Source organism: Leucopleurus acutus (assembly GCF_964270905.1).
Source record: "Leucopleurus acutus genome assembly, chromosome: 7".
NCBI lineage: Eukaryota > Metazoa > Chordata > Mammalia > Artiodactyla > Delphinidae > Leucopleurus > Leucopleurus acutus.
In genome coordinates, this window is record NC_139150.1 from 68,309,672 (window position 1) to 68,322,190 (window position 12,519).

The 12,519-nt window shown below is 37.0% G+C and overlaps 1 protein-coding gene across 2 annotated transcripts in view; it reads left to right on the forward strand.

Annotated features, from left to right (window-relative positions):
• The window catches only part of DENND4C (DENN domain containing 4C), a 128,636-nt gene that overhangs the window by 86,600 nt on the left and 29,517 nt on the right, over positions 1-12,519 (forward strand). Inside the window, exons 20-23 of one of the 2 annotated variants that reach the window (XM_082843594.1) lie at positions 242-388; positions 4,940-5,062; positions 5,930-6,076; positions 8,917-10,079. In XM_082843594.1, the coding sequence (XP_082699720.1) occupies positions 242-388; positions 4,940-5,062; positions 5,930-6,076; positions 8,917-10,079 (1,580 nt within the window). The remainder of the gene's footprint in view (positions 1-241; positions 389-4,939; positions 5,063-5,929; positions 6,077-8,916; positions 10,080-12,519) is intronic. The other variant, XM_082843593.1, reaches the window with a different exon arrangement.

Sequence of the window (12,519 nt, forward strand, 5' to 3'; positions counted from 1 at the left end):
AACCATAAGCTTTATAGACATATGAATTTTTACTTATATGAGGCAGAAAACGTAAATGAAATTCTAGTTTTGATATTTTCATATACTACTAAAGATAGAGGTTGCCTAGTCCAAAATTATTTTCTTCTCTCACAAATTTAGACAGTATTCTGCAACTTTAAATGAACTGTGAGTCACTCATGTTTAGTTTCAGAGATTACCAGTGCATGAGTTATTGAACTGCTGTTGTCCTTATCTTTAGCTCCTCAAAATGCCACAGGTGGAAGTGATGGGGACACGGTGAGCCACGGTAGTGTGGATAGTTCTAATGATGCTAACAGTGGGGAGCACACAGTCTTCGTCAGAGATTTAATCAGTCTTGATTCCACTGATAATCACTCTAGCACAGGTACTAAAATCTGGATTTTACTAACCCTTCACTTACTCTCATGTTAAGTCTTCCATTTTTTAAAAAAACTTTTACCTTCCTCTCTCAAGTTTGTGCAATATGAATACCTAAAAAATACCATACATAAATAAGGGGAGAAAGTACACCTCTGATTGCAGATCACTTCTCTTATTTCCTATAGTATAAAATAAACTTGGGAGTGCTGTGCAAAGGGCTCTTACATGGTACTTCTTTGTGTTCGTTCATCATTAATTTGTGAAAGTATATGATACAATTGTTAGGAATTGTGAGCTGAGGAACTTGACTGTTAGTGACACAATTGCAAATCTTCTTTTCATTAAGTGGATAATATTTATTAAAGATTTGAGATTATGAATATTAAAGAGGGAAGAAAATAAGTCACACACCACGAGAAAAACCTATTCTTTGCATAGTCATTACTTTAAATGACACTTTTTAAAATCTGAGAAACTACTGAAGCTGCTTTTACATACAAAGCTATGGGCATAATCTCTGTCCTCTGAAGTTAGAAATAAGCTTAATTAAAGTAGCACGTTGAGCAGATACATGTGTGTTGCACATCCTTCCCGTGTTTTTCTTTTTTGTTGTTATTGTTAATATCTCAAGCTTTTCTTTAAAAAGAATTCTGAGTCTAATTCCTGTGCTTCATCTGATGAACTTGTCTCAATGACTGAAGTTTCCTTTTCTCTGCTCTTTGTTGCTCTGCTTTTTGCTCTGTGCTGTTTCTTGGTGCTGCATTTGTCCTTGGCTGTCATGGTGTGGGGTGCAGACAGACTTGTGTGACGTGAAGCTATGGATACACGTGTGCATTAATTCTACCCTTGAATGTTAACCACTTCAGGTAATTTCCCATTTATTAGGTTAAATTTTGCTGACATGCAAGGGTGGGGGAGAGGCCTTTTGTTATATTTTAAGTACTGTTGCAAGTGGAAAGCAATTTTAGTTTTCTTGGCTTTTTCTCCTTCAGATACGTGTAATCATATACATACTACTGAAAATACCCAACTAACGCTTTATGATCAATTTGCAAAGCATATTTATCTTAATTGAAAATATGCTATGCCTTGCTACAATTCTTATTTTGAGGGTGGTTTGTAGCATCATTGAGTCAAATAGTTTTATGAGCGTTAAAGATTTCAGTATTCCAGCTGTTAAGGTGGTTTTTGCTTGCTAAAACTGAACTGCTGATTCTTGTGCTAAAAACTATCCCCATAATTACAGAAGCATGTATAAATTGGTGAAAGTCAACATAAAGCTGTAAGTCGCAATCCTGTTTGTAAATTAAATTTCTTTCAACATGTGGGAATTTTCATGAGACTTTCATTTGAAAACCACCTTATTTTATTTCCTCCTGTATTTTTTTCCTAGTGCTTATAGAATAAATGGATTTCATTTATGGAAAATCAAGAAAATAATTTGTGGTATGAAACCATTTCACTAATAATAATAATAATAGATAAACACTCTCCTTATCTCTCTGGATTTTTAAACTTGTCTCCTTTAAAGGCAAAAAAAAGATTTACTAGTAATTCTGGGAAACTGCATAAAGATTCCATATTCCCCAGTTGGGGAAGAAACTTCAGATCCCTTTTTCATATATTTCTTTTAAGCTACATTTCAAATGACTGAAGCTCTGATACTGAATTTACAGTGATTATGTGTCTCTGTAGAGTTTCTGGTGATATCATCTGATATTTTTGGAGACTTCCAGCCCAGATGCTTAAGTTACTCTTTTCATTAAGGATTATCTCACAGAATCTTTCCACTTAGTACCTGATACTGAGTCACTTAGCTTGTTGAGGGCATATCTGGGTTTAATCAGTTTACTCAGTTCCCAGTCTAGTGTCCATTTCATGGCACCGTAATGCTTTACCAGACTTTCTGAGGGGGGCCAATAAAAAAGAAAAAAATGACTGAAAGAAGTCATTCTAAATAGCAGTATTTTTTTTAATTAAAAATTTTTTTAATCGAAGTACAGATTTACAGTATTGTGTTAATTTCAGGTGTACAGTTATATACACATACACACATACACACATATATATTCTTTTTCAGATTCTTTTCCCTTATAGGTTATTACAAAATATTGAGTATAGTTCCCTGTGCTATATAGCAGGTCCTTGTTGGTTATCTAAATAGCAGGTTTTTTTAAAGCTTAATTCTTTTGTTATATGGCGAACCCAAAGTTTGAAAGGCAGTTTAAAAAGTGGTAGAAAGTGAAAAAATAGAAAGTGGGGGCTTCCCTGGTGGTGCAGTGGTTGAGAGTCCGCCTGCCGATGCAGGGGACACGGGTTTGTGCCCCGGTCCGGGAGGATCCCACATGCTGCGGAGCGGCTGGGCCCGTGAGCCATGGCCGCTGAGCCTGCGCGTCGGAGCCTGTGCTCCGCAACGGGAGAGGCCACAACAGTGAGAGGCCCTCGTACCGCAAAAAAAAAAAAAAAAAAAAAGTGGTAGACAGTGGAAGGCACTATATTTTTTGTTTTATGTGTTTTTCATTGACATCCTTTATAATGATCTCCTGGTAACTTGCCTTTATTTCAGTTTTAATTTTAAACTTATTAAATGTTTCAAGAATAGTACGAAGAACTCTTGAATAACTTTTGTTTAGATTCATTCACTTTTAGTTTGACACATTTGCTTTATCAGTTTCTTTCTGTACACATGCACTTTTTTCCCCTAAATTATGTGAGAGCAGATTGCATACATCTTGCCCTTTTACCTCTTAATACTTCAGTGGTATTTGCTCTTACATAACCACAGTATAGTTTCCAAATTCAGGAAAACATTGTTCTACTTCTTTAATGTATAGTCTGTATTCCAGTGTTGTCAGCTATAATGTCCTTTATGGTACTTTAACTCCTCTTTAGTCTCCTTTAACCAGGCACAGTTCCCCACCTTTTCTTTGTCTTTCATAACCTTGACCTTTTTGAAGAATAAGTCCAGTTATTTTGTGGAATGCTGCCAAATTTGAGTTTGTCTGATGTTCCCCTGTGATTAGATTAGGTTATGCATCCATGGCTCTTCTACAAAAATTATGTTAAGTCCTTCTGAGATTATCACAACCCAGAGGCACACAATGTCTGTCTGCCCCTCATTGGTAATGTTAATTTTGATCACTTGATGTCAGTGTTCGGTTTCTATTAGTTACCATTATCCCCCTTGCAGATAATAAGCTATTTGTGAAGAGACACTGAGACTATGCAACAGTATCTTCTTTTTCATCACACTTTCTCTTTTAAATTTCTCATCCATTGATGATTCTTGCCTGAACCAGTCGTTTTACTGTGATGGCTATAAGGTGGTGATTTTGCCAACTCTGTTGTCCCCTCACATTTATAAGATAATATTCTTTTGAATGTTCTTTAGAAATGTCCTCTCAAGTTTTTGAGCACTTGCTTTCTTGCATAACAAAACGTTCCTGGCTCATTCTTGTACCTTCCCTGACTGAGCTCTGCAATCGGCCTTTTCTTCAAGGACCCCAGGTTCCTTTTAATGGGCAATAGATTTTAGAAACGAAGGTCTGGGCTCTAGAAATGCTTACTCCCTCCAGGGTGTTGTTCTAGACTTTTTCAGCAGAGGTAGAAAAAATGTGTATGTATTTTAGAAATACTTCTAATTCCAAATCAGCCCCACAGGTTTTTCTTTGCCTTCCTTCATTTCACTTTTTAAAGATCTCTCTTCTTCCACAGTAAGAATCTTGGCTCCCAACATCATCACATTTACTCATTTGCTCAGTCCTACAGTGCACATAATATAATTTCAGAATTGCTATACCCATTCCCCTGTGAGAAATAAACCTAAGGAGTTTAGGATTTGACTGTTACCCCCCATGACTAGGGTATATACTCAGAATAATGTGTTAAAAGTTACACATTACATTAGTCCTCCCCCATCCTTTCAGTGTGATCATGTTATTCATAAACAATTGGTTTTGTTTGTTTCCGTGTGCATTCAGTTTTAGTTACACCCTGGCCCTCAGTTTTGCTGATTTAAGTTTTTGAACTTGTAGAAGTTAATACATTTCCAAAAATAAAAACAATATGATAACCATATTTAGAGAAGTTTCCTCTCTCTCAATCCCTTCCGTCCTATTTTCCCCCATCCCTTGTAGGTAACCAGTTTTATTGTTCTCTGCTTTATTATTCCTGCATTTCTTTTTGCAAAAGTAAGCAGATGTATGTTTGTTTTATTTCCACTTCTTTCTTACGCAAAAGGTAGCATTCTGTAGATGCACTCCAAAAGAAACTTTCAAAACATCTTATCCAAATCTACTGATTTATAGATAAGGAAATTAAATTAAGATTCACTGCTTCCAAGTGTGTAATGGTTTTTAGTCTTTGATGTTCCTGTTTCTACTGTTCTTTGATTCTTACCATTGTTGTAAAATGTTTTGTGTGCTTCATGAGCTTTCTTCTCCTCTTTTTTTACAAGTTTAATTGTGTAAGTTGGTGGAATTTCCTTTTGACATTTTATAGCTGGACTATAAATATATGAAAACATTTATATATCAGCCTACATTCTTTTTAACAGGTGGTCAGTCTGACCAAGGCTATGGGTCTAAGGATGAACTTATAAAGGATGATGCAGAAATTCATGTGCCTGAAGAACAAGTATCAGGAGACTTGATAACCAAAACAAAAGTGGAAACAGAAGGTTAAGTACTGATGTTTACTAGCTTTACTTAGAAAAATACCTATAATAATTAAAAGTCTTATTTGATAATTTTGGTGATAATTTCCAGAAATGTAAAGTCTGGGCTTATAAGATACTATGTACTCTTATATATGATAGATTTTTGGTAGTCTCTGAATTTTAGAATTTAAGAGATCTTTAGAGACTCTGTAGGTCAGCCCTCAACTTTGTAGGAAACTGCAGCCCATCAAGGTGTTCATTTGCCAGTGTTAAATAACTACTTTGTGACAGAACCAGGACTAAACTCTGAGTCATCAAACTTGTATTCCAGTGTACCTTTTATTTTCAAATGCTCTTTCACTAGAAGTCCTTCAAATATCTAAGTCGATAATTTTCATTTGTAGGTTCCAATATAGTCTGTGTAGTTTTCCTTTTTTTAGGGGACTCATTGAGATAGAAATGAGAAATGATTTGTAGTAGTCATTTTAAGGAAATATGGAGAAATATTTTGGCTTTTTGATAATACGATGGTCTTCCTATCTTCTTACAAAAAAGTACAGTTTCTTTAATGACGTCACTTACTTTATGCTCTAGAATTATGCAGAAGCAAGCCCCTCTCCTACTTGACAAGTGATGAGGAGTGTGACAGAAGGCCAAAGCCTTAATTTATTCGCTCAGGAATGCTCAAGTTAGGATTATGAATGTTAAAGCATTTATTTCAGTCAGTACTGGCAACATTTATGGCATAAAAGAAATCAGTAATAAAATAGAGAAAAAGTATTCACCCCTACTTAGAGAAAAAGTACATAAAATATATTAAAAAAATACTTCATTTCTGTTCAATACTGGCAAAAATAGGAATGATAACATCCAAATATTTTTTCCCAGAGGTATGCGATGTCTCTGCTGTTGTGGCCAAACATTCACAACCTAGTGCAGAGCCCCCGAGTCCTCCTGAGCCTCCTGCGTGGGGCGGCAGTATTGTGAAAGTTCCATCTGGTATATTTGATGTCAATGGCAGGAAAAGTAGCACTGGTGAGTCTTTACATATTGGTTATCACATATTTAAAATACACTTCTATAGGTACATGTGTGTCTTTAATGACATTATAACTTGCTAACTTAATTGTAATGAACATGCTAAAGAGCCAGAAGTAAGCTGAATCCTATAAATGTGCTAAAGAAGAAATTAAAATAGTTATTTAAAGATAATTCATTTTTAAAAGGAAGGGTATTAAGTGTGTTTAGTTGTTATTTGGAATACCTTTTCTTATTATAGTGTTTGTTCTGAGTTCCGTCCTCCTTTCCTGTGGTTGATAATGAGAGAGGACTGTAGGACGGGCCTGCTATACTCATCCTAACAGAGAGGCAGTTACGTGGTCAAATTCCAAAGGGCTTGTGTGTGGCAGGGTAATTCCTAAGCCTGAAGGGAAATGGAAGAAAAAGATTCACATCACTTAACGTTCTGCACAGAAATACCAGCGGGTCTTTAATTTTTGCCCAATTATTCTAGGTACCCTGAGCCACTTTCTATTTATGGTTAAGTATTTGTAATGAATAACTCTGTTGTGTGTGACTCCCATGAATTTGTGTTTACTGCCTTCAATTATGTGTAGTCCTCCCAAGTACCCTTAAGGTATACGTCTTAAGTGTATGATTTTAGAAGACAATGAAATTGGCCGGCGTCATTTGCCTTTTGTTAGTAGTAGCTACAGTTCACTTCCCTAAAGTCAGCAGTCTATCTGTAAGTGTATCTATTGTATGACTTTATAGAAATTGATTTGCTCAGCTTTTTAAGTCAATGTGGAAATACTCCTTATTCCTAAAGTTGTTTTTTTTTTTTTAAATTGTGATACCAAGTTCGGTTATTTTACAGGGAGTGAGGGGGTAGTGTTTTGCTAATGAGGTGGAGCTACAGATGTTTTGAAAAAAATAATTGATATATATATTCTTTATCCCATTTTCCCAACCTATTGATAGCAGGTTAAAAAAAAAAAGAGCAGTTTTCTTCATCAGAGGTTTAGAATCTTCTCAGAATATTGAAATGGACATGGTCTGGGGACTGGTGCATTTTCTTCTCTTTTTATTGATCTTATTTCCATGTTACTTTTTTTTTTTTTGCGGTATGCGGGCCTCTCACTGTTGTGGCCTCTCCCGTTGCGGAGCACAGGCTCCGGACCCGCAGGCTCAGCGGCCATGGCTCACGGGCCCAGCCACTCCACGACATGTGGGATCTTCCCAGACCGGGGCACGAACCCATGTCCCCTGCATCGGCAGGCGGACTCTCAACCACTGCGCCACCAGGGAAGCCCTCCATGTTACATTTTGATGTAGGAAGATTTGTTCTATTAAGAAAAGAGGAGGTGGTAATGAGGCTTTTTCCAATATATCAAACAGTCAATTTTATTTTAAAATTGAACAAAATGTGACACTAAATTTCCTAGAAATGATATGAGAACCAGTAAATTTGCAATGATCTTTTCTCAAATATTGTTAAAAGTTTTCAAAGCAGGTACAAACTTCAGAGTTATAAAATAGGCTAATTTAATTCCCTTAAATGCTTTAAAAATATCTCTAAATGCTTATTATTCTGTTTAATTGGAAAGATTATGATTATTAATAGATACCAATTTGGAATATTAAAAAGAACCTTGAAATCAATTTGGAAGATTAAAAAAAAAGATCTTAGCATAATGACAACTTTCCCTTCCAAACTCCCAGGTCATTATACTTTTTAAAAAACAAATTAGAGGGCTTCCCTGGTGGCACAGTGGTTGAGAGTCCGCCTGCCGATGCAGGGGACGCAGGTTCGTGCACCGGTCCGGGAAGATCCCACGTGCTGCAGAGCGGTTGGGCCCATGAGCCATGGCCGCTGAGCCTGCGCATCCGGAGCCTGTGCTCCGCAACGGGAGGGGCCACGGCAGTGAGAGGCCCGCGTACCGCAAAAACAAAACAAACAAACAAAAAACAAAAATATGAGAATCCTAAATATGAATGGGTAGACTTAAGTTCTGCTAATGATGCAACTAGAAATAGCTTTTGGTCTTGGCGTGGAAAAAATTGCATGGTAGCAAAGAGTTAACGACTGCCTGCATCCCCCAAAGGTGGGGGAGGTTCCTACAGACACTGGCATAATTTTGTTCCACTTGCTCAAACAAGATTGACCTCTGTGAGGGCTGGGATTATGTCCATTTTATTCTCCATTGTATTCTTAGCACCTCACATAGTGGGTGCTAGTAGGAATTCAGATATTTGTTGAAGGAATAAACATATCTGAAAAAATTTTGGCTATTCAGATTTTAGCAGGCTTCTTGGAATCTGCCGATTCTAAGCGCTCCATTCTAGATCCTGTTACTTTGGAGAAGTAAGGCTTTGGCTATAGCAAATATATAATTTCTCTATGATTATGAATTTGCTTTCTGCAGGGTAGATTCCTGGCAAATACTTGTTGAATTAGATATATGAAACCCAAGATAGAAGAGATAATTTTTTAGGTCTGCTATTTAATGTGGAATATATTTCTTAAACTGAATATAAAACTCTTAAAATATAAAACATGTTTATAGATGTATATTTATTGATAGATGTGATATCTTTAGTGAACAGTACAGGTATATACAGTATATATTGCACGATCTTTTTAAAAAATGTGTGTATATGCATAGAGGATGAAAGGCAGATTATACATTAAAATGTTATCTCTGAGAGGCAGGGTTGAACGGAGTAATTTTTGGACTTTTTCTGTATACCATCTTACCTTTCTGAATCTTTTACTTTGAGTATGTGTCACTTTCAAAAATTAGAAAAAAACATTTTTATAAAAGTTACATCAGAAAATAGAGATTTATTTTTAATATTGCACTTTCTCTTTCTAGGTAGTACACCAAATGTACTGTTTTCTACTCAAGATCCAGTTGAAGATGCAGTCTTTGGCGAAGCTACTAATCTCAAGAAGAATGGTGATAGAGGAGAAAAAAGGCAAAAGCATTTTCCAGAGAGAAGCTGTAGTTTTAGTTCTGAAAGTCGAGCAGGAATGTTGCTTAAGAAGAGCAGTTTGGATTTAATTTCAAGTGAAGTGGCTATCATGATGGGAGCAGATGCCAGGATTCTCACAGCAGCACTGACGAGTCCTAAGACTTCTCCACTTCATATCGCAAGAACCCATAGCTTTGAGAGTATTAGCTGTCATCCAGCTGACACTAGGACTCGTGTGTCTGAAAGCACTTGGGATTCTGAGCACAGATCTTCATCGGTGTTAGAGATGCTTGAGGAAAGCCAAGAGTTCATAGAACCTGTGGTTGATGAAAATGTAGCTAAAACTTCTGTGACAAAGGATACATGTGACAGCCTACAAAATGACAGTAATCAGTCCAGAGACTTGAAAGCAGGATCCAAAGATCTAGTAAATAAGAGAAGTAGTTTATGTGGTGGTGCTAAAGCTATTGAGAGGGAAGATGTTGAAACTGGACTAGATCCTTTGTCACTTTTAGCCACTGAATGTATAGGAGAAAAAACTCCTGATTCAGAAGATAAGTTGTTTTCTCCAGTGATTGCACGTAATCTGGCTGATGAAATTGAAAGCTATATGAATCTAAAGAGTCCCTTGGGTAGCAAGTCTTCTAGTATGGAACTACATGGAGAGGGAAACAGAGAGCCTGGCACTACCAGTGCATTTATTCACCCTTTAGAGAGGAGATCAAGCCTACCTTTAGATCATGGTCCTGCAGCACAGGACAGTCCTGAAAGTGAAAAGAGCTCCCCTGCAGTGTCCAGATCTAAAACTTTTACTGGGCGTTTCAGGCAACAAACTCCCTCTCGAGGTCATAAAGAACGTTCAGCTTCTTTATCAGCACTGGTCCGTTCTTCACCACATGGCTCATTGGGTTCTGTGGTAAATTCTTTGTCAGGGCTAAAGCTGGACAATATACTCTCAGGGCCCAAGATGGATGTGCTAAAATCTGGTATGAAACAAGCAGCTACAGTAGCCAGTAAGATGTGGGTAGCTGTGTCATCTGCCTACAGCTATTCAGATGATGAGGTAAGACTGTTTTATGTGTGTCATCTGTCTGATGTTGGAATGTTTGGAGTATTTTTTAATATATACATTATTATTTAGATATTTCTGGTAACTTTTTTATATTTTAAAACATGCATATCCTACTTCTTTCTTGAAATGACTTCAACATACATGTAAGGAAATTAATAATGAAGAAATAGAATATCAGGACTACTTTATAATTCCACAGCCCAGTCTAAACTAACACATTAAGTCTATTGATTTGAAAGAACTAATGATTAATGTTTGATTTAATAATGTTATATTTGCATAGCACTTCACTTTTTAAATAGCTTTCACCTGTGTTATCTCTTTAAGATATGTGATGTCACTCTACAACTTAATCAGTAGATTTCATACTGCACAACAAAAAACTGCTAACTATTTATTTATTTATTTTGGCTGCACGGGGTCTTAGTTGCGGCACGTGGGATCTTCGTCGCGGCCTGTTTAGTTGCTGTATGTGGGATCTTTAGTTGCAGCATGCAGACTTCTTAGTTGCGGCATGCACGTGGAATCTAGTTCCCCAACCAGGGATCGAACCTGGGCCCCCTGCATTGGGAGCACAGAGTCTTACCCACTGGACCACCAGGGAAGTCCCCCAAACTGCTAACTTTTTATTGAAGTTCAGTTGACCTACAATACTGTATTAGTTTCAGGTGTACAGCATAGTGATTCAGTTTTTGCGCATTATATTCCATTATAGGTTACTACGAGATATTGGGTATAATTTCCTGTGCTAGAAAGTAAATTCCTGTTGCTTATCTATTTTATGTATAGTAGTTTGTATCTGTTAAACCCATACCCCTAATTTGTCCATCTCCCCTTCCTCTTTGGTAACCGTAAGTTTGTTTTCTATTTCTTTGAGTCTGTTTCTGTTTTGTATATACATTCATTTGTATGACTTTTTAGATTCCACATATGAATGATATCATACAGTATTTATCTTTCTCTGTCTGACTTACTTCACTAAGCATTAATATTCTCTAGCTCTCTCCATGTTGCTACAGATGGCAATATTTCATTCTTTTAACGGCTGAGTAATATTCCAGTGTGTGTGTATGTGTGTATCACATCTTCATGATCCAGTCGTCTGTTGATGGGCACTTGGGTTGCTTCCATGTCTTGGCTATTGTACATAGTGCTGCTATGAACATTGTGGTACATGTCTCTTTTTGAATTAGTGTTTCCTTTTTTTCTGGATATATACTCAGGAGTGCAATTGATGTATCTTATGGTAATTCTATTTTTAGTTTTTTAAGGAACCTCCATACTGTCTTCCATAGTGGCTGCACCAATTTACATTTCCATAAAAAATGTATGAGGACTCCCTTTTCTCCACATCCTCTCCAACATTTGTTATTTGTAGACATTTTGATATAGACATTTTGACAGGTGTGAGGTGATACCTCTTTGGGGTTTTGATTTGCAATTCTTGAGTAATTAGTCATGATGAGCATCTTTTCGTGTGCCTGTTAGCCATCTGTATGTCTTCTTTGGGAAAATATCTATTCAAGTCTTCTGCCCATGTTTTGATTGGATTGCTTGGTTTTTTTTATATTAAGTTGTATCAGCTGTTTGTATATTTTGGGTAAGTTGCATCATTTGCAGATATTTTCTCTGACTCCATCGGTTGTCTTTTTGATTTGTTGATGGCTTCCTTTGCTGTGCAAAAGCTTTTAAATTTAATTAGGTCCCATTTGTTAATTTTAGGGGACAGATCCAAAAAGTACTGCCATGATTTATGTCAAAGAGTGTCCTGCCTATGTTCTCTTCTAGGAGTTTTATGGTTTCAGGTTGTATATTTAAGTCTTTAATCCTTTTTTTTTTTTTTTTTTTTTGCGGTATGCGGGCCTCACTGTTGTGGCCTCTCCCGTTACGGAGCACAGGCTCCAGACGCGCAGGCTCAGCGGCCATGGCTCACAGGCCCAGCTGCTCCACGGCATGTGGGATCTTCCCTGACCGGGGCATGAACCTGTGTCCCCTGCATCGGCAGGCGGAGTCTCAACCACTGTGCCACCAGGGAAGCCCCTTTAATCCATTTTGAGTTTATTTTTGTATATGGTATGAGGGAATTTTCTAATCCCATTGTTTTGCCTGTAGCCGTCCAGTTTTCCTAGCACCACTTGTTGAAAAAACTGTCTTTTCTCCATTGTATTTTCTTGCCTCCTTTGTCATAAATTAATTGATTGTAGGTGTGTGGGTTTATTTCTGGGCTCTCTGTTCTGTTCCATTGATCTATGTACCTGTTTTTTTGTGCCAGTACCACTGTTTTGTTTACTGTAGCTTTGCAATATAGTCTGAGGTCTGAGACGTTTATACCTCCTGCTTTGTTCTTTTTTTCTCAGGATTGCTCTGGTAATTTGGGGCCTTTTGTGGTTCCATATAAATTTTAGGATTATTCTATTTCTGTGAAAAATGA